General features: G+C 46.5%; 1 protein-coding gene across 1 annotated transcript in view; it reads right to left on the reverse strand.

Moving 5' to 3' along the window:
• The window catches only part of dnah10 (dynein axonemal heavy chain 10), a 176636-nt gene that overhangs the window by 91987 nt on the left and 61061 nt on the right, over positions 1-23588 (reverse strand). Inside the window, 11 exon segments of the mRNA XM_078421084.1 lie at positions 54-242; positions 2573-2725; positions 3801-3935; positions 8553-8736; positions 9902-10171; positions 11334-11557; positions 12083-12316; positions 14515-14637; positions 18147-18380; positions 19495-19651; positions 20338-20549. Coding sequence (XP_078277210.1) covers positions 54-242; positions 2573-2725; positions 3801-3935; positions 8553-8736; positions 9902-10171; positions 11334-11557; positions 12083-12316; positions 14515-14637; positions 18147-18380; positions 19495-19651; positions 20338-20549 — 2115 coding nt within the window.

Below are 23588 nucleotides of genomic sequence, written 5' to 3' on the forward strand. Positions count from 1 at the left end.
ACTTCTGTCAAATGGAACTTCTATTCAGACATTCAGTGAATCTGCAAGCTTACCTTTGCCAACCGAAACCCCTCTGAGAACAGCATAATCTCACAGATCTGCTGCAAGTCTGGGACAATCACCACCACAGGCCTGAAGAGAGCTTTGACCGATTCTGGCAGTTCTGTACGCCCAGCATAACCAGGATTCATGGTGATAAAAATCCCAATCCGGCTGTCCAGGGAAATCTCCTGCCCTTCAAACTGCAAGAAAAGTCAAGGTGATCGCAAGGAAAATTGGCAAGATTGCCTGCATTTCTTACAAAACAGATTATTACAAAAACAGCCGGAAATTCATGAAGCCAGTCAGGGAGCCCCTGGTCAAAGTTAGGCTAAACAAGCAGTGTTGCACACAATAGGCCAACTAGCAGGGAAATCTGCAATAAGACAGTCTGAAGATGTATTATAGTATCATCAGCTACAATGCACAGTACAAGATGATACACTGTGACCGTGGTATAGAAAGACAGAAGCTAAAGTGAGAGATACAGTGAGAGTGTGACAGAGAGAGATAGAGAGGTAGAGAGATAGGAGTAGAGAGATAGGAGTAGAGAGAGAGAGAGAGAGAGAGAGAGAGAGAGAGAGAGAGAGAGAGAGAGGAAAAAAGAGAAATATGAAGAGAGGGGTGCAGAGAGAGAGAGTTGAACTGAGAGAGAGAGTGATACTCAGGGAGATTGTCTAAAGGGCCTGTCCCATTTAGGCTATTTTAAGGCGACTGATGGTGACTAGGTCGTCGCCGACAGTTCGCCGGGGTGTCGCGGGCATGATCGTGAGGAGTCTTCAAAGAATCGTAGTGAATCTCGGCGCGTCGCTGAGAAATTTTCCGGATAGTAATTTCTCAGCGGCAGCTGGCTTGTCGCCAGGTTTCGTTGCTTATTGCGGGCGCTGTCGCACGCTGTCCCCAGGTTTGCTAGGTTGTCGCAGATGCATTTAGAAGCACATAATATTAAATTAAGTTGAAGATACCATAAAATACGTGGTATTTGAAGATACCATAAAATACTTGTGTTTAACCAATTTATTTACCGTCAGGCCATTTGACAGGTAGATTGGAGGCGACAGTTTGACGGTCAGGTAAGCGTGGGAATTTCGCGATGTTTGTGGCCATCATCGATTACTTTTAAAGTAGGCTCCCAACCCAGAAACCAGATATGCATCTCCCGTACATTTTCAAAGAATACCCACACTCCACACAAAAATCCATTTAACCACGTTTAAAATTAAATTTCTTAACATTGCTATTAGTAAACTGGAAGTCAATCCAGTTTATGCCTTGTTACCGTGAAGCTTGGTATTCAAGTAACCCAGGCAAGATGTTATATTTCAAATCTCTCAAGTAGTTACAGACTTGTCAGTGATTTCCGCTAAAATTAGGATGCCAGAGAAGCATTGATAAGCATGGGAATTTTGCGATGTTTCCGAAGACGGTGTAATCTCTTAGCCAGGTACTAGTTTCACAAAAAAAGTTACTTGTATCGACATGACTCGGCATTGTCGTGGTCATTGTCGTAGGGTAAAAGAACATTTTGGCGATCTGCTACAACTTTGACAGTCGCCGGCAGTCGCCTAAAAAATCGCCTAAGTGGGACAGGCCTTATAGGAATGAGGAATATCATATGAGAGAGTCTGAGAAGCAGAGACCACTGAACAGTGAGAGGAAGCAAGAGAGATCGGTATATAGAGAATGATTGTGATAGAGTGTGTGGGACAGTGAAAAAGAGAAAGAAAGAACTCAATGGGGAAGTCGATGTTTTGGGGCTGGTAGGTGACAGGTGGAGCCAGACGGGGAGTGGATGGTGGGCAGATGAACCATCTCGGGCGGCCACTTACATGCAATTTTAAACTCTCCACTCCCATCCCAACCTGTCTTTCTTCAGCCTTCTTCATTGCTTCGGAGAATGCAAATTGGAAGAACAACATCTCATATTTCAAAGAGACACAAAAAGCTGAAGTAACTCAGCGGGTCAGTCAGCATCTCTGGAGAAAAGGAATAGGTGACGTTTCGGCCCATCCCCCCATCTCACCTGGTTCCATCTGACTATCAGCCCCTCCCCATTTGGTTCCACCTGTCACTACCTGTCTCTATCCCAGCCCTTCATATTGTAACATACTGATAATCTCTCTTGGTCCCTCTCAGTCCTGATGCAGGGTCTCTATCCAAAATGTCAATGTACACCTTTTGCCTCCATTAATGCTGTCTGACCCACTGAGTTCTTCCAGCACTCGGTATTTGATCTAGAGTCCAGTAACTGCAACCTCTTTTGTCTTTGAGAGAAAGAGAGATACGAGTATAGAGACTTTGATGTGATATAGGGCGAGGAAGAGAGATTTAGCTCAGCAAAATAAACTGGGACAGTAAGTGACACAGAAATGGGTCATGTATTTATTTTTTAGAAATGGTAAAGAGTAATCCTTCAGAACGAAGAAAAGTTAAAAGACAATGTTTTGCAGATGCTAGATACCAAAACCAGAAAATACCCAGCGGGTCAGGCAACACGCGAGAAAAGATACCGTTCAGAATGAGTATTTCTTACCTGGAACTTGGTTAGATGGTGTATGAGTGCGTTGCGAATGGTCTGGATTTGTGAAGACACAACTGACAGGACTGCAGCCTCAATCCGATTAAATTCATCAAAGCAGCCCCAGGCACCGCACTGAGCCAGGCCTGACAGGATGTTGCCCATTGCCTAGGGGGAGAGGCACTGCTGTACATTACGTTCACCCAGCACCAGCAGGCTGGCAATGTCAAATACTGCACGGCCAAACTAGGGGAAAGTTTAAATGGAGTGGTGGGCGCCTGGAACACGCTGCCAGGAGGCAGAGACGATAGTGATGTTTAGATAGGCACATGGTATGCAGGGAATGGAGGGATAAGGATCACGTGCAGGTATAACTTGGCAACATGTCCAGCACAGAGAGCGTGGACACAGGGCCTGTACCTGTACCTGTGCCTGTACCTGTACCGCCCTGGTCTATGTTCCATCCATGATTCCAAGCAGGTGATAAGTAAATGCCGCCAGGGACTCACCGCCCATTTCAAAGGACAACTACGAGTGAACCGATTGGTCTGAGATTGGAACCAGTCAGATTTGTTAAAACAAAGTATTGCAATTATACATTCATTAGTATCATATTAAGCTAAAACTCAAATTGAGAGCAGATCACTGGTTCAGGCTGTGATATCATTCAGAGGGACCGTCCCCCATATCAATGACAGCAGAGACATGGGTAAATGCTTTATTAACAAGTGTACACTTAGTATCATCATGCGTGTAATCTCCCCAAGAGATCAGATGGTCCGGGTAGTTGAAATGCCTCTGGTTTTGTTGAAGTGTGTCAACACTCAAGCAGTCCAGCTGGAGCCCAGTGCACCACTTTCGTTCTTGGATTGTAGCCCGGACACGTATACCATCCTGGATTAGTGTGTGGTGTTCTTAGTTAATAGAGATTTTGTCAACAAATGACTGTTTGCGTTATAACCGTGCACCGAGTACAGAAAGTGAGTTATTGGCATGGACACCCAGAGGGTGGGAGCTCCACGTCAACATGGGAAAGTGTCAAGCATGTCATGTCCCCCACAGGCCCAGGGCGTCTTGGTTATACTGACAACCTTGACAGTCAAAGCAGCCAAACCGTCTGATTGAGCACAGGGAAATATGGGAACACAGAGAAACGTCAAAGTTGCCGGAATGGAAAACACGGAGGAATTCTGCAGCTGTACAATTGAAACCCTTCTGCTCAGGAATGATTATGCATCCTTACTTTGTAATCCATGCCTTCTCCACAATTTGTCACAACACACAGCAGTCCCAGAGCCTTGGCCAAGTCCTTAGTTGTCTCGGTTTTGCCGGTTCCGGCTGGTCCTGCGGGCGCCCCTCCAAGGTACATGGACAAGGCCTGGATAACAACAAGACCCCAGGATGTGGTTAACATGGCACCAAAACGCAAACTACAGACAAACCGCTTCTCAAACTCACTGGTGTTCACCTGCAGTGAGGGGTTTCAACCTCTCGGGTCTGAAGTTATTTTATATGCTTATTTATAAAACATAGGTTTTACTAGCCTAATTTCCCCAGAGCCCTGCTACCTAAAAAGCACCAGGCCCTGGTGCAGGACCTGAAACTTCGACAGTTCTCTCTACCCCCTCTCTCCACACACAACTTCGACAGTTCTCTCTACCCCCTTTCTCCACTCACCTCACATCCGGAATCTTGGAATCATCCTTGATCAAACCCTCTCCTTCGAAAAACACATCAAACACATCACAAAGACAGCCTTCTTCCACCTCAAAAACATTGCCCGTCTCCGTCCATCCCTCTCCTCCACAGCTGCAGAAACCCTCATCCACGCCTTCATCACCTCCCGTCTGGACTACTGCAACTGCCTCCTCTATGGCGCACCCTCAAAAATCATCAATAAACTTCAATACATTCAAAACTCCGCTGCCCGTCTACTCACACACACCTCGATCCGTGACCATATCACCCCCGTCCTTTATAAACTCCACTGGCTCCCCATCCCCCAGAGAATCCAGTACAAAATCCTCCTCATAACCTACAAAGCCCTCCATAACCTGGCCCCATCCTACCTGACCGACCTCCTCCACAGGCACACTCCCACCTGCACCCTCCGCTCTGCCGCTGCCAATCTCCTATGCCCCCACATCCGGACTAAACTCAGATCCTGGGGGGACAGGGCTTTCTCCATCGCTGCTCCCACCCTATGGAACTCACTACCCCAAACCATTAGAGACTCCCCCACACTCACCACATTCAAAACATCGCTGAAGTCTCACCTGTTCAGTACTGCCTTCAACCACTGAAGGTCACCTCACCTTCTGTCTCCTTTCTCTGTTCATTTATTTATTTACTTATTTATCTATTTATTCATTTCCCTATGTTCTCAAAATCTCTGTAAAGCGTCTTTGAGTATATAAAAAGCGCTATATAAATAAAATGTATTATTATTATTATTATTATTGTTTGTTGCTCCAGGGCAGCATCTCCTGTCTCTCCGTTCCCTCATCCTGCTTCCTAAACAGCAACATCCAAACAGTATTCTGTATCATCACCAAGATATGTGGTTACCTGTTACTGTGGGAACCATGCATAGAGGTGATCAAGTTTCACAATCAGTGTCTTTGCCTGTCAAATAACTAGGACTGTAGGTGAGGTTGTAGATAGGTCTGAAAGAGTCTCTGTCGAAAAACATCTTAAATGTTACTCTTGTATCTGCATCCACCATCTCTCTGGCAACACTGTCCCTGGCAACACGACACTGTCCCTGGCAACACGACACTGTCCCTGGCAACACGACACTGTCCCTGGCAACACGACACTGTCCCTGGCAACACGACACTGTCCCTGGCAACACTGTCCCTGGCAACACAACACTGTCCCTGGCAACACTGTCCCTGGCAACACAACACTGTCCCTGGCAACACAACACTGTCCCTGGCAACGCAACACTGTCCCTGGCAACGCTGTCCCTGGCATCACAACACTGTCCCTGGCAACACAACACTGTCCCTGGCAACACAACACTGTCCCTGGCAACGCTGTCCCTGGCATCACAACACTGTCCCTGGCAACGCAACACTGTCCCTGGCAACGCTGTCCCTGGCATCACAACACTGTCCCTGGCAACACAACACTGTCCCTGGCAACGCTGTCCCTGGCATCACAACACTGTCCCTGGCAACACAACACTGTCCCTGGCAACACAACACTGTCCCTGGCAACACAACACTGTCCATGGTACCTTCTACTCTCTGTGTATAAACAATGTCCTCGTAAATCTCCTTCACCCTTTCCTTCTCTCAGCTTCTACCTGGGAAAAAGACTCTGACACAACCTTGTCTATGCATCTCATCATTTTGGAAGGAGTATATCGTGCCCCTGACGGCATAACTCTCCATTGTCCTGTGTCTGGGAACTCTCTCTCCCCCCGGTCTATTCAGAGACAGAAACTTTGTACCTGGAGGACAGCTCATTTAATTGTGGGGTCATAAGTGATAGGAGTAGAATTAAGCCATTGTGCCCATCAAGGCTACTCCGCCATCCAATCATGGCTGTTCTATCTCTCCCTCCTAACCCCATTCTCCTGCCTTCTCCCCATAAACTCTGACACCCAAAGTCCCTTTTGTAGCAGCGTGCATGTGTCGTGTTAGGGACTGACAGCTGCTGGGACCTACAACGTGCCAGCAGAGGCACTGAGTGTGAACAACCAGCAGTGAGGCAAGGCCAGGCAAGGTTGCCCCATGCACCACGGAAGGTTCCTTGGTCTCTGATCACTCGCTTCAGCATGGTTACTGGATTTAACTGGCATTGACTGAAAGGAGGCCCCAGCAGGGAAGACGGTGGAACAGCAATGGCAGGTATTCCTGGGAATAATGCAGAAGTTGCAGGATCAATTTATCCCAAAGAGGAGGAAAGAATCCAAGGGGAGTAAGAGGCACCCGTGGCTGACAAGGGAAGTCAAGGACAGCATAAAAATAAAAGAGCAGAAGTACAGCGAAGCAAAGAAGAGTGGGAAGCCAGAGGTTTGGGACTCTTTTAAAGAGCAACAGAAGATGACTAAGAAGGCAATACGGGGAGAAAAGATGAGGTACGAGGGTAAATATAAAGGAGGATAGTAAAAGCTTTTTTAGGTATGTAAAGAGGAAAAAAATAGTCTAGGCAAATGTGAGTCCCTTGAAGACAGAAGCAGGGGTATTTATTATGGGGAACAAGGAAATGGCAGACGAGTTGAACCGGTAACTTTGGATCTGTCTTCACTAAGGAAGATACAAGCAATCTCCCAGATGTTCTAGTGGACAGAGATCCTAGGGTGACGGAGGAACTGAAGGAAATCCACATTATCAGGAAATGGTGTTGGGTAGACTGATTGGACTGAAGGCTGATAAATCCCCAGGGCCTGATGGTCTGCATCCCAGGGTACTTAAGGAGGTGGCGCTAGAAATTGTGGACGCATTGGTGATCATTTTCCAATGTTCTATAGATTCAGGATCAGTTCCTATAGATTGGAGGGTAGCTAATGTTGTCCCACTTTTTAAGAAAGGAGGGAGAGAGAAAATGGGAAATTATAGACCAGTTAGTCTGACATCAGTGGTGGGGAAGATGCTGGAGTCAATTATAAAAGACGAAATTGCGGAGCATTTGGATAGTAGTAACAGGATTGTTCCGAGTCAGCATGGATTTACGAAGGGGAAATCAGGCTTGACTAATCTTCTGGAATTCTTTGAGGATGTAACTAGGAAAATTGACAGGGGAGAGCCGGTGGATGTGGTGTACCTTGACTTTCAGAAAGCCTTCGACAAGGTCCCACATGGGAGATTGGTGGGCAAAATTAGAGCACATGGTATTGGAGGTAGGGTACTGACATGGATAGAAAATTGGTTGACACAGAAAGCAAAGAGTGGGGATAAATGGGTCCCTTTCAGAATGGCAGGCAGTAACTAGTGGGGTACCGCAAGATTCGGTGCTGGGACCGCAGCTATTTACAATATACATTAATGACTTGGATGAAGGGATTAAAAGTACCATTAGCAAATTTGCAGATGATACAAAGCTGGGTGGTAGTGTGAATTGTGAGGAAGATGCTATGAGGTTGCAGGGTGACTTGGATAGGTTGTGCGAGTCGGCGGATGCATGGCAGATGCAGTTTAATGTGAATAAGTGTGAGGTTATCCACTTTGGTGGTAAGAATAGGAAGGCAGAGTATTATCTGAATGGTGTCAAGTTAGGAACAGGGGACGTACAACGAGATCTGGGTGTCCTAGTGCATCAGTCACTGAAAGGAAGCATGCAGGTACAGCAGGCAGTGAAGAACAAGAGGAGTTGAGTATAGGAGCCTTCATAACAAGAGGAGTTGAGTATAGGAGCAAAGAGGTCCTTCTGCAGTTGTACAGGGCCGTAGTGAGACCGCACCTGGAGTACTGTGTGCAGTGTGCAGTTTTGCAGCGTAGGTTTACTAGGTTAATTCCCGGAATGGCGGGACTATCATATGTTGAAAGACTGGAGCGACTAGGCTTGTATACACTGGAATTTAGAAGGATGAGAGGAGATCTTATCGAAACGTATAGGATTATTAAGGGGTTGGACACGTTAGAGGCAGGAAACATGTTCCCAATGTTGGGGGAGTCCAGAACAAGGGGCCACAGTTTAAGAATAAGGGGTAGGCCATTTAGAACTGAGATGAGGAAGAACTTTTTCAGTCAGAGAGTTGTGAATCTGTGGAATTCTCTGCCTCAGAATGCAGTGGAGGCAAATTCTCTGAATGCATTCAAGAGAGAGCTAGACAATAGACAATAGACAATAGGTGCAGGAGTAGGCCATTCGGCCCTTCGAGCCAGCACCGCCATTCAATGTGATCATGGCTGATCATTCTCAATCAGTACCCCGTTCCTGCTTTCTCCCCATACCCCCTGACTCCGCTATCCTAAGAGCTCTATCTAGCTAGATAGAGCTAGAATGGCCTCCTCCTGCACCTATTGTCTATTGTTACATTTGGTACCTGTGTGAGGGTTAGATAGATGCGATCTGTGAGGGGAGTGATGACCAGGCGGCCATTCAAGCCCATGTATTCATAGCCATAGTCGAAACGGCCAGTGCACTGCTGCACCGTCAGCTCATCTGGTATCCGCGCCCAGTAGAAGCGGAGCTGGCTCTCCCACTCAAACTCTCGAGCATCCATTACACTGGGAACAGGAAAACAAGGCGTCAGTTCACAATGTCAAATCAAGATACCTGGCAGCGGCAAATAACTAAAACTACATCTCTCATCACTGCGGTGCTTTTCTTGTTTTAATATCTTTCTGGTCCATGGAAAGGCTGGACTAGAGAAACAGGAGCAACCAGGAGATGGTCATCCCTGCGTCTGCATTGTAACCTATGGATCCAACTGCTGCCTCTCACACATATCCCAGCAGTGGACCTACCTAACCGAACTGAAGCCTTGGCTAGTATAACTAGGGAGCAGTAGCCTGCTGGATAACACAAGGTGTTGTTGATAGTGAGGAGGGACAGGACAATATTGAAGCGTTGGTCAGGTGGGCAGAGGAATGCCAGTGGAATGTAATCCTGATAAGAGAACTTGGTGTTGATTTATTATTATCATGAGTAACAAAGGGCCTCTTCCTGGGCTGCACTGTTCTATCTTCCATCTAGAAGAACATTTGAATTGGCACGACAGCTATTGACCTGGGCAGGTACATGGGATTATCACGGTGGGGAGTAGGTGGTCAACATGAGCCGCTGGGCTGGAGGACCTGCTCCTATGTTCTGTGATTATTTCACCATGGTCTAGCCAAGACCAGTGTACTCAGCATTCACACAGTCTTTGGTCTTGCAACGTTCTCAGTCTACAACAAGATCGACATATATAACCTTAAATAAAGAAAAGCAGTTCGAGAAAAGCCACATCTTCGAACTTAAAGTATGAATTCACCTGCAAATAAATCAAATGCCAAATAAATTATTTGGTTGAATGGGCAGAGCCATTGTGGGAGAGATTTGGGAATTTTATAGACATGTTCAAATGTGGCAATGAGAAACACACTGGGAACAGCCACGATAGAACTGCAAACTGGTTTGCGATGCGGACAGTAACTAACGTGGCAGACCATTGGTACCCACCTGTGCTCGAGGGGGCTGTGGATTTGACTGCTGTCTCTGACCCCATCCTCATTTATATTCCATCAGCAGACCTACCTCAGCTCCAACAAGTGAGCAAGGGTGCAGTTCATGAACAGTCGTTGTCGGTGGAGTGGAGGCAGAGAGAATCAGTCCTGCAATTTCACCAGCAGGAATGGTATAGGTAACTACTGATAACTAAATGGTCTCAAATACCAAGGAGCTCCTCACCTGTCTCGGACAAATGTATCCACAATATCTCGGGCATGTACGTCAATAATAAGCACTGCATTATACTTTTTCCGGTCATTGTTACTGAGCGGCTGTGTGATGCGGGTAACAAGGTCATCAATCTGTTGGTGCATCTTCTTAGCATAATTCTTCATGGCCTGCTTGTCACCCTTCTTCACCCTCTGAAACACATCTTCAACCTCCCATGTCCACCAAACCTGTGTGGCCGCGAGGACAACCATGCCCTGATAAACCAACATCCAATCGTTTCTAGAGAAGCAAGGACACACTTCATTACTCTTCACAGAATATTCGGTCAACTCCGTTGCCACAGCAGCAAATAAAAATACTGAATAAAATATCGTTAGCAACCCAAATGCACTCGTATAATATTGTGGGAGGGGGAAGCTGGTGAGGACCAAGAGGCAAGAAGAGTTAGAAAAGGGAAGACATAACATTGGGCAGTGGACAATCAGCAACTGATTGTCGGTTTTACATTTAGCACAGCCTGGAAATGAGGGCAGGGCGCTAGTTGTTTCAGTGGTAGTTGTCTGCAGTAGTTAGCTAGCTACTCTTCTGCATATCCACCGAGCTGTGAAAGGCGGTAGTTGTCTGCAGTAGTTAGCTAGCTACTCTTCTGCATATCCACCGAGCTGTGAAATCATGAAACCTATTGATTCCCATCAATATGTCTGCAAGGGCTTGCAATGTCCACTTACTGACTTTGGATTCATCCACTCCGGAGTTACACAGCTCTGGAGGAAAGTATGCACCAACGTACAACACGGACTATTAAAGTGTGTTTACATATGGCCAACATAAGAAGGAACCTATGACAAACTCTTACATGCATATACAGTAAAAACGGACAATGCTGGAAACCATAATGTAACAGCTGATGACGAGTCTTCGATCTGAAGCATTAACAGGAAATGGTCTCTTTCCACAGATGCTGCCTGCTGGGCTGAGTTTTTCCAACATTTTCTGTTTTTACAACAGATTTCCGAGATCTGCAGTTCTTTATAATTGTCACATCCTAAGATTTTGCAATGTTCTGACATTTTGGGTAACACAATAAAGATGTGGTAATTACCTTAACAACTGTGGGCCCTGAATGTTTTCAGCATTCAGAACAAGGGGGCGTTTTACTCTCCACGGGCCCTGCGTGTCCACTGGATACTGCTCAATGTGGACTCTGAACATTCTGCACTTTCACAAACCCACCAATTAAAATCCCAAGAGTGAAGTTAAAAGGCAAAGTTAAAGGCTGCATGTATGGAAACAGTTAGGATTTACCTGAGCACCGATCTCCACGAAGCACAGGTGGAGATGTATAAAACCAGGGCTAATGTCTGTGTGCTATCAGTGTCAACATTCTCCTATTCAGCGAGCAGGTGAAAATGGCAGAAAGGCAGCCGTTAGCTCTGCTCACCTGGCCATGGTCTCACAATATCGGAAAATCGCTTCCTTTGTAATCAGACGATTAGTTCTTCTCATTTCACCCAGGACTGCAGTCATCCAATCTTCAACCCGCCCCCCCGCAATAATCATCTGCCTGAAGTCCATCACCTCCCCTTCAGCTGATATCATCGCCCCTGCCAACGTCTCATTCTCGTTGCCCACTTGGAACCTCAGCGATGCAATGTTATCATACATCTGAAATAATAAATACTCAGGTAGTTCCCACAACTAATCATAAGCCATCTTCACAGTAATCATCATGGGACTCTAGTTATTTAGCGGGTGACTACTTCCCACTTTAACACCAATAAGAGCAGTAATAGAGTCGGGCATTCCAGACCACCTTGCTGAGTGGACATAGCTGAGGTCACCAACGTTTCCTGGCAGCCCATGCCATTCATTTCTCAGCAAATAAATTCTTCAGTGGAGAACCCAAGCGCAAGATCATATTTGAACAAGTACAAACCACAACACACACAATCCCAGAACAGTTAACTTCTCCAGGATCGGTCAATGAGAGCTGGAATTCAGGGCCACATGCGAGTCACTGACCTGCACAGCTCTTGTGTTCAATTCCATCAGACTCCTCACGATCTCTCTCAAATTGATTTGTAATCTCTAAGTATTTATGGAATCTCTGGTAAATCTCAGGCCTGAACCGAGAGAAATGCTGCTGGCAAACAGTGCACAATAAATAGATAGAAGACAAAGATTAATCACCTTTATCATATGTTCCTGGACAGCTTCAGGGTCACTGCTCCCCAGAATACTCAACAACTCATCATCGGAAATAAAGAAAAACCTTGGAAAGGCATTGCGCTTGGAGTTGAGATAGTCATTGAGACTCTTCTGGCATTTCTCCAGCCCCTCAGACAGGTTCTTGAGATTAGTCAGGCGGTTGGAAGCCTGGCAACATCTGCTGATGACGGGATCCTTCACAGTTTCTGACATGATCTAAAACAGTGGGAAGGAGCAAAAAATGACCAATCTTTACAAAGACCCAATTATTATTATTAATTATTTAATAATAATAACCATTTTAAACTTAAAAATGGAAAGATATGCTATTAGTTGGCTTGAATCCGAGGTAAGTAGTGGCACTAAGGTAGTGGTGGTTCTGTCGGCAGCAATGGTGAATGGCAGAGACTGAACCACTGGTGGCAGGGAACTGCACAGAACAGCGTGGCACAGTACGGTACAGTGCGGTACAGTACAGCACAGTACAGTACGGTACAGCACGGCACACTATAGTACGGCACAGTACAGCAGAGTACGGTACAGTACAACACAGTACAGTACAGTACAGTACAGCACAGCACAGTACAGCACAGCACAGTACAGTACAGCACAGTACAGTACAACACAGTACGGTACAGTACAGTACAGCACAGTACGGTACAGCACGGCACAGTACGGTACAGCACGGCACAGTACAGCACAGTGCAGCACGGCACAGTACAGTACAGTACAACACGGTACGGTACAGTACAACACAGTACAGTACAGTACAGCACAGCACAGTACAGTACAGCACAGCACAGTACAGTACAGCACAGTACAACACAGTACGGTACAGTACAGTACGGCACAGTACGGTACAGCACGGCACAGTACAGCACAGTGCAGCACGGCACAGTACAGTACGGTACAGTACAACACAGTACAGTACTGTACAACACAGTACGGTACAGTACAACACAGTACGGTACAGTACAGCACAGTACAGTACAGCACAGCACGGCACAGTACAACACAGTACGGTACAGTACAACACAGTACGGCACAGTACAACACAGTACGGTACAGTACAGCTCAGTACAGCACAGTACAGTACAGCACAGCACAGTACGGTACAGTACAACACAGTACGGTACAGTACAGCACAGCACAGTACAGTACAACACAGTACGGTACAGTACAGCACAGTACAGCACGGCACAGCACGGCACAGTACAGCACAGCACAGTACAGCACAGCACAGTACAGTACAGCACAGCACAGCACAGTACAGCACAGCACAGTACAGCACAGCACAGTACAGTACAGCACAGCACAGTACAGCACAGCACAGTACAGTACAGCACAGTACAGTACAGCACAGTACAGTGCAGCACAGTACAGTACAGCACAGCACAGCACAGCACAGTATAGCATAGTACAGCACAGTACAGCACGGCACAGCACAGCACACAGTACAGTACGGCACAGTACAGTACAGCACAGTACAGTACACCACACCACAGTACAGCACAGTACAGTACAGCACGGCACAGCACAGTACAGTACGGCACAGTACAGTACAGCACAGCACAGTACAGTACACCACACCACAGTACAGCACAGCACAGTACAGTACACCACACCACAGTACAGCACAGCACAGCACAGTACAGCACGGCACAGCACAGTACAGTACGGCACAGTACAGTACAGCACAGTACAGCACAGTACAGTACAGCGCAGCACGGCACAGTACAGTACAGCACGGCACAGCACAGTACAGCATGGCACATCACAGCACAGTACAGCAAAGTACGGTACAGTACGGCACAGTACAGCGCAGCACGGCACAGCACAGTACGGCACCCTAACCTGGGATCTGGATAACCGCATGGAGACGTGGACGTGATCACAAGCAATATGCACGATTGAGCAAGGAGAGTTTGTTATAGATCCTGTGTACTTTAATCCTGCAGCTGTTTGAAATTAGGTTTTCTTCAGGAGATGGTCAACTATGATGAACAAGGATTTCACTTATTAATGAGGGACTAATCTCTGAAGAGTCAGGAATGGACAGGTGAAGTGAGGATGGAGAGATGAAGCAAGAGTTGATGAAAGTTTTCTAATGAGAGTAACTGCAAGAATCAGAATCAAGGCAGTGGTCATTCATGGTACGATGAGACGGTTAAGTAAACAAAACCAGAAGTTGCCAGAGGTGAAGGGAAGTGTCACAGACAGAGCTGGGGGCTGGTGCTAACTGGGAACTTGGCTGCAGACTGTGTGAAGTGACACAGCTGTGTCAGAGGCTGGGGGCTAGTGCTAACTGGGAGCTTGGCTGCAGACTGTGTGAAGTGACAAGCAGCTGGCATGCAAGATCACAATGCTAAAAAACTGTGAAATGAGTTTTGTGATTCCAAGTTTCAGGTCAGCACCTTTTTGAATATTCTGTCAATGTTATCAAACTTCTTTGCTTCCTCGGGCAGCTGAGAGCGGATATCACCACCAATGAAGATACTTTCCAAATACATCCATTTTCTTTGCACCACCAACCAAACCTAGAAAACAATGAGGGGTTATGTGAGTTACACGATCCACACCTGCAATGAGGGGTTATGTGAGTTACACGATCCACACCTGCCTCACACAGCCTTGCCAATGTATCCTTATATTTATACTTTCATCATTTACAGATGTGACTAGTTGAGTTCATTCTGGTAAAGGATGACATTTGCAGTGGCACGTACACGCTCAGCCACAGAGAGCCGACTACTAGAGTTGTACTGAGTCATAGAGTTATACCGCCCATCTCACCCACGGCAACCGCGACTGCTGCTTCGTCCTTTAAATGCCTTGTATTGATACGAGAGAATACCAGCAACATAGAAACATAGAAAATAGGTGCAGGAGTAGGCCATTCGGCCCTTCCAGCCTGCACCACCATTCAATATGATCATGGCTGATCATCCAACTCAGTATCCTGTACCTGCCTTCTCTCTATACCCCCTGATCCCTTTAGCCACAAGGGCCACATCTAACTCCCTCTTAAATATAGCCAATGAACTGGTCTCAAGTACCTTCTGTGGCAGAGAATTCCACAGATTCACCACTCTCTGTGTGAAAAAAAACGTTCTCATCTCGGTCCTAAAAGACTTCCCCCTTATCCTTAAACTGTGACCCCTTGTTCTGGACTTCCCCAACATCGGGAACAATCTTCCTGCATCTAGCCTGTCCAACCCCTTAAGAATTTTGTAAGTTTCTATAAGATCCCCCCTCAATCTTCTAAATTCCAGCGAGTACAAGCCTAGTCTATCCAGTCTTTCTTCATATGAAAGTCCTGCCATCCCAGGAATCAATCTGGTGAACCTTCTCTGTACTCCCTCTATGGCAAGAATGTCTTTCCTCAGATTAGGAGACCAAAACTGTACGCAATACTCCAGGTGTGGTCTCACCAATGCCCTGTACAACTGCAGCAGAACCTCCCTGGTCTCGTTGCATCTCCCCTTCTCCTAATCGGCCACCATTCAGGTAATAGTCTGCTTTCCTGTTCTTGCCACCAAAGTGGATAACCTCACATTTATCCACATTATACTGCATCTGCCATGCATTTGCCCACTCACCTAACCTATCCAAGTCACGTTGCAGCCTCCTAGCATCCTCCTCACAGCTAACACTGCCCCCCAGCTTCATGTCATCCGCAAACTTGGAGATGTTGCATTCAATTCCCTCGTCCAAATCATTAATATATATTGTAAATAGCTGGGGTCCCAGCACTGAGCCTTGCGGTACCCCACTAGTCACTGCCTGCCATTCTGAAAAGGACCCGTTTATTCCTACTCTTTGCTTCCTGTCTGCCAGCCAGTTCTCTATCCACATCAATACTGAACCCACAATACCGTGTGCTTTAAGTTTGCATACTAATCTCTTATGTGGGACCTTGTCGAAAGCCTTCTGGAAGTCCAGATATAACACATCCACTGGTTCTCCCTTATCCACTCTACTAGTTACATCCTCGAAAAATTCTATAAGATTCGTCAGACATGATTTACCTTTCATAAATCCATGCTGACTTTGTCCAATGATTTCACCACTTTCCAAATGTGCTGCTATCCCATCTTTAATAACTGACTCTAGCATTTTCCCCACTACCTATGTTAGACTAACTGGTCTGTAATTCCCCGTTTTCTCTCTCCCTCCCTTTTTGAAAAGTGGGGTTACATTAGCTACCCTCCAATCCTCAGGAACTACTCCAGAATCTAAAGAGTTTTGAAAAATTATCACTAATGCATCCACTATTTCTGGGGCTACCTCCTTAAGCACTCTGGGATGCAGCCTATCTGGCTCTGGGGATTTATCGGCTTTAATCCATTTAATTTACCTAACAGCACTTCCCGACTAACCTGGATTTCACTCAGTGCCTCCATCTCATTTGACCCCCGATCCCCTGTATTTCCGGCAGATTATTTATGTCTTCCTTAGTGAAGACAGAACCAAAGTAATTATTCAATTGGTCTGCCATGTCCTTGTTCCCCATGATCAATTCACCTGTTTCTGACTGCAAGGGACCTACATTTGTTTTAACTAATCTTTTTCTCTTCACATATCTATAAAAGCTTTTGCAGTCAGTTTTTATGTTCCCTGCCAGTTTTCTTTCATAATCTATTTTCCCTTTCCTAATTAAGCCCTTTGTCCTCCTCTGCTGGACTCTGAAATTCTCCCAGTCCTCTGGTAGGCTGCTTTTTCTTGCTAATTTGTACGCTTCAGCTTTTGTTTTGATACTATCCCTAATCTCCCTTGTTAGCCACGGATGCACTACCTTCCCTGATTTATTCTTTTGCCAAACTGGGATGAACAATTGTTGTAGTTCATCCATGCGGTCTTTAAATGCCTTCCATTGCATATCCACCGTCAACCCTTTAAGAATCAACATGACAGCTCACTGCCACACCAGAGTGGGGCTTGTAGAACACCCACACGTAGCAGTGAAAAGTCAATCATCAATTAATTAATAACCACAACTACGTTTTTCTCTCCCTCGTATGATTCTTCCAAGGTTCTCTTCATATTAGAATTCCAGCATAGACTGTACAGGTGGTTCAGGTACAGGCATGGACTGTACAGGTGGTTCAGGTACAGGCATAGACTGTACAGGTGGTTCTGGTACAGGCATAGACTGTACAGGTGGTTCAGGTACAGGCATAGACTGTGCAGGTGGCTCTGCCACAGGCATGGGCTGTACAGGTGGTTCAGGTACAGGCATGAACTGTACAGGTGGTTCAGGTACAGGCATGGACTGTACAGGTGGTTCAGGTACAGGCATGGACTGTACAGGTGGTTCAGGTACAGGCATGGACTGTACAGGTGGTTCAGGTACAGGCATGGACTGTACAGGTGGTTCAGGTACAGGCATGGACTGTACAGGTGGTTCAGGTACAGGCATGGACTGTACAGGTGGTTCAGGTACAGGCATGGACTGTACAGGTGGTCCTGCCACAGGCCTGGACTGTACAGGTGGTTCAGGTACAGGCATGGACTGTACAGGTGGTTCAGGTACAGGCATGGACTGTACAGGTGGTTCTGGTACAGGCATGGACTGTACAGGTGGTTCAGGTACAGGCATGGACTGTGCAGGTGGCTCTGCCACAGGCATGGGCTGTACAGGTGGTTCAGGTACAGGCATAGACTGTACAGGTGGTTCAGGTACAGGCATGGACTGTACAGGTGGTTCAGGTACAGGCATGGACTGTACAGGTGGTTCAGGTACAGGCATGGACTGTACAGGTGGTTCAGGTACAGGCATGGACTGTACAGGTGGTTCAGGTACAGGCATGGACTGTACAGGTGGTTCAGGTACAGGCATGGACTGTACAGGTGGTTCAGGTACAGGCATGGACTGTACAGGTGGTTCAGGTACAGGCATGGACTGTACAGGTGGTTCAGATACAGGCATAGACTGTACAGGTGGTTCAGGTACAGGCATGGACTGTACAGGTGGTTCTGTTATAACACATGTTCTGGAATGTGCAGGCTAAAACGTGGCTATTTGAACTTTTCTGTTGTTACTTACTGCAATCACTTCACCGATTAAGGACAGGCTTTTCTCCCATTCCTGCACTGTTGTCAGAAAGGGCCCGACAAATCTGCTTCCAGCCATGCTCTGCAGATTCATGGCATTATCATCCAATATCTGTAGGATCTCGTCTACGGATCCCAGAATGTAGCCGCGATCCTGAGTTCCTTTGTAGTACTTCTGCACAGTAAATTTCATGCTTTCCCAGGTGTCGACAACCTCCTTGACACCCTATGTACAAAAAGCACAAAGATACCGCCGTTGTGAAAGCTGGGTGTGAACTAGACTTGGCATTTATGGAACTCATTTCATTCACCGTGTGGGCCAACCCATGGACATTTTCCTGGACTTCAATAAACATCATTACTGCAGCGAAAGGCTCAAGGAAACTTCACTCAGATTTGCAGTACTTTAAATTACTTAGTGTTAAATAAAATATTATTTTACAAATGTTGTATAATGAGACACAGTATTTGTAAATGTATGCTTCATCCAGTTTCCACTAAGTTTAGGTAGACACAAAATATCAGGAGTAACTCAGCGGGACAGGCGGCATCCGTGGAGAGAAGGAATGGGTGACGTTTCAAAACGCATACAATTATTAAGGGGGTGGACACGTTAGAGGCAGGAAACATGTTCCCAATGTTGGGGGAGTCCAGAACAAGAGGCCACAGTTTAAGAATAAGGGGTAGGCCATTTAGAACGGAGATGAGGAAAAACGTTTTCAGTCAGAGAGTTGTAAATCTGTGGAATTCTCTGCCTCAGAAGGCAGTGGAGGCCAATTCTCTGAATGCATTCAAGAGAGAGCTAAATAGAGCTCTTAAGGATAGCGGAGTCAGGGGCTATGGGGAGAAAGCAGGAAAGGGGTACTGATTGAGAATGATCAGCCATGATCACATTGAATGGTGGTGCTGGCTCGAAGGGCCGAATGGCCTATTCCTGCACCTATTGTCTATTGTCTATTGTTTCGGGTCGAGACCCTTCTTCAGACGAAGTTTAATTGGAAACTAACCAAATGTTAACACCTACAGCAGAAGCTTGCAGTAAAACACATGTAGGTGTCAGCATTCATGGAGACAATGTCATTATTATCACCTGTTCACTGTAAATGGTTTGAATGTAATCATGTATAGACACTCTGCTGACTGGATAGCACGCAACAAAAGCTTCTCCTTCTACCACAGTACACGTAACAATAAATTAAACTAAGCTATAGTTTCAAGTTAATTCCAGTTGCGTAATCCAATCAGACAGGTATCCTCAGAGCTGCATCATCACAACCCTGGCCACTCTCCAATCCTGTCATCACTGCCCACATTCCCTTCAGTATTGTCAACCTCCTTACCTTCTCGATACTAAGTTCTTTAACTGCAGCAGTAACGATATCACCAATGACTTCAATATATTTGTGCAGTTGCATTGCAAACATATTCTCCAGTGTAAATGTATCAGCTCGCATCTCAAATTCTGTGCCTGTCCGCGCCATTAATGTCCTCCAATGCCTGTAAAGCAAATGTAAGAATTCTTATCTGTCTTCAAGCTGCTTTAATCCCCAGACCACAATGGAGTGAGCAAGACATTGCAGTCACAAGGGAGTACAGATGCTATAATCATGGGGCAAAGATAAGATCTGCCATAGTTAGTGTGTCAGGCAGCATCTGTGGAGGCAGAGGGATGGTTGATGTTTTGGGTCAAGACCTTGCATCAGGACTGAGGGTGTAGAGGGAGATGGCCAGTATAAAGAGGCGAGGGGTGAGTCAGGAGCTGGTGGGTGATCGGTGGATTCGATGACTTCAGTACTTGTGTACTGTGCAATAAAACTACTTGTTCACATGAAGCTCTCAGAATAAGTCATGTTAAAGCAGGCGAGGGGAAGGGTGATGGGGAGGGGTGGAGATGGGAATCAGCAGCCACAGTCACATGCTCAAGCTTACTTCATTTTGTTTAAGTGTTCTCTGAGTTGGAAGGGTGAAGGGGACTAACGTCTCTCTCACTGGGTTGGGTTGGGAGGGTGAAGGAGACTAACCTCTCTCTCACTGGGTTGGGTTGGGAGGGTGAAGGGGACTAACCTCTCTCTCACTGGGTTGGGAGGGTGAAGGGGACTAACCTCTCTCTCACTGGGTTGGGCTGGGAGAGTGAAGGGGACTAACCTCTCTCTCACTGGGTTGGGAGGGTGAAGGGGACTAACCTCTCTCTTAAAGCCTCGTGCTTCAGATCCAACAGCAGGGGAATGGATTCCTTAAACTCCTTCATTTTAGATTCCAAATGGAAGCCGACAGAGAGGCTGCGAACATCTTTCGGTAACTTTCTGAAGGCCTTCAAAAATCCGTCAATTCCTTCCTGAAGCAGCTGCACATTTAAATCAGCCCACAGGGTCTCAGACCATTCATCTTTAGCAGCCTAGAGAAATAGCAAATCAGTGACAGTCAGTAGGACCTAATTACACAAAGAATCTATGGAGTAAATTATCGAGGCAGGTACCATAGCAACTATAACAGCATTTACAACATATTTGGGCAGGTACATGGATAGGAAAGGTTTAGAATGATATGGGGCAAACAATAGACAATAGACAATAGGTGCAGGAGTAGGCCATTCAGCCCTTCGAGCCAGCACCGCCATTCAATGCGATCATGGCTGATCACTCTCAATCAGTACCTCGTTCCTGCCTTCTCCCCATACCCCCTCACTCCGCTATCCTTAAGAGCTCTATCCAGCTCTCTCTTGAAAGCATCCAACGAACTGGCCTCCACTGCCTTCTGAGGCAGAGAATTCCACACCTTCACCACTCTCTGACTGAAAAAGTTCTTCCTCATCTCCGTTCTAAATGGCCTACCTCTTATTCTTAAACTGTGGCCCCTTGTTCTGGACTCCCCCAACATTGGGAACATGTTTCCTGCCTCTAATGTGTCCACTCCTCTAATTATCTTATATGTTTCAATAAGATCCCGCCTCATCCTTCTAAATTCCAGTGTATACAAGCCTAATTGCTCCAGCCTTTCAACATACGACAGTCCCGCCATTCCGGGAATCAACCTAGTGAACCTACGCTGCATGCCCTCAATAGCAAGAATATCCTTCCTCAAATTTGGAGACCAAAACTGCACACAGTACTCCAGGTGCGGTCTCACCAGGGCCCGGTACAACTGTAGAAGGACCTCTTTGCTCCTATACTCAACTCCTCTTGTTATGAAGGCCAACATTCCATTGGCTTTCTTCACTGCCTGCTGTACCTGCATGCTTCCTTTCAGTGACTGATGCACTAGGACACCCAGATCTCGTTGAACATCCCCTCTTCCTAACTTGACACCATTCAGATAATAATCTGTCTTTCTATTCATACTTCCAAAGTGAATAACCTCACACTTATCTACATTAAACTGCATCTGCCATGTATCCGCCCACTCACACAACCTGTCCAAGTCACCCTGCAGCCTTATTGCATCTTCCTCACAATTCACACTACCCCCCAGCTTAGTATCATCTGCAAATTTGCTAATGGTACTTTTAATCCCTTCATCCAAGTCATTAATGTATATCGTAAATAGCTGGGGTCCCAGCACCGAACCTTGCGGTACCCCACTGGTCACTGCCTGCCATTCCGAAAGGGACCCATTTATCCCCACTCTTTGCTTTCTGTCTGTCAACCAATTTTCTATCCATGTCAGTACCATGTGCTCTAATTTTGCCCACTAATCTCCTATGTGGGACCTTGTCGAAGGCTTTCTGAAAGTCGAGGTACACCACATCCACTGACTCTCCCCTGTCAATTTTCCTAGTTACATCCTCAAAAAATTCCAGTAGATTTGTCAAGCATGATCATCATCATTGGTCCAAAAACGCTCACCAAATCCACCCAAAACTTCATCCTCAACATTGATGGTCTCCCAGTATCCACCTCACCTCACATCCGGAATCATCTTTGATCAAGCCCTCTCCTTCGACAAACACATCAAACACATCACAAAGACAGCCTTCTTCCACCTCAAAAACATTGCCCGTCTCCGTCCATCCCTCTCCTCCACAGCTGCAGAAACCCTCATCCACGCCTTCATCACCTCCCGTCTGGACTACTGCAACAGCCTCCTTCCTCTATGGCGCACCCTCAAAAATCATCAGTAAACTTCAATACATTCAAAACTCCGCTGCCCGTCTACTCACCCACACCCCGATCCGTGACCACATCACCCCCGTCCTTTATAAACTCCACTGGCTCCCCATCCCCCAGAGAATCCAGTACAAAATCCTCCTCATAACCTACAAAGCCCTCCATAACCTGGCCCCATCCTACCTGACCGACCTCCTCCACAGGCACACTCCCACCTGCACCCTCCGCTCTGCTGCTGCCAATCTCCTATCCCCCCACATCCGGACCAAATTCAGATCCTGGGGGGACAGGGCTTTCTCCATCGCTGCTCCCACCCTATGGAACTCACTACCCCAAAACGTTAGAGACTCCTCCACACTCACCACATTCAAAACATCGCTGAAGTCTCACCTGTTCAGTACTGCCTTCAACCACTGAAGGTCACCTCACCTTCTGTCTCCTTTCTCTGTTCGTTTATTTATTTACTTATTTATCTATTTATTAATTTCCCTATGTTCTCTAAATCTCTGTAAAGCGTCTTTGAGTATATGAAAAGCGCTATATAAATAAAATACATTATTATGATTTCCCCTTCGTAAATCCATGCTGACTCGGAATGATCCTGTTACTGCTATCCAAATGCTCAGCAATTTCGTCTTTTATAATTGACTCCAGCATCTTCCCCACCATAGGCAGGTGGGACTAGTGTAGACGGGGCATGTTGGTAGGCCTGGGCAGGTTGGGCAGAAGGACCTATTTCCGTGCCGTGACTAACAGTATTGGCAGAATCAATGACTTCCAGTCTTATTCATAACAGAACTGAATGACACAAGAAAGGAAGCCAGGACATGGATCAGTTCAGGAGGCATTGGGCAGAGGCCAAAAGCCCAGTCACATCCAAGCTCCAAAGAGCAGCTCAGACCATCTGAGGATCATGGATATCATATCAGAATTCAGGATCCTTTCACACAGGGAGTGGTGTGCACATGGAATACAATGCCAGAGCGTGTATGTGGAGCTCACTGCCAGAGTGTGTATGTGGAGCTCACTGCCAGAGTGTGTATGTGGAGCTCACTGCCAGAGTGTGTATGTGGAGCTCACTGCCAGAGTGTGTACGTGGAGCTCACTGCCAGAGTGTGTATGTGGAGCTCACTGCCAGAGTGTTTATGTGGAACACAATGCCAGAATACGTGAAACACACTCCCAGGGTGTGTATGTGGAACATATTGCCAGAGTGTGTATGTGGAACACACTGCCAGTGTGTGTACGTGAAACACACTGCCAGGGTGTGTATGTGGAGCTCACTGCCAGTGTGTGTATGTGGAGCTCACTGCCAGAGTGTGTATGTGGAA

Source organism: Rhinoraja longicauda, chromosome 25 (genome assembly GCF_053455715.1).
Source record: "Rhinoraja longicauda isolate Sanriku21f chromosome 25, sRhiLon1.1, whole genome shotgun sequence".
NCBI lineage: Eukaryota > Metazoa > Chordata > Chondrichthyes > Rajiformes > Arhynchobatidae > Rhinoraja > Rhinoraja longicauda.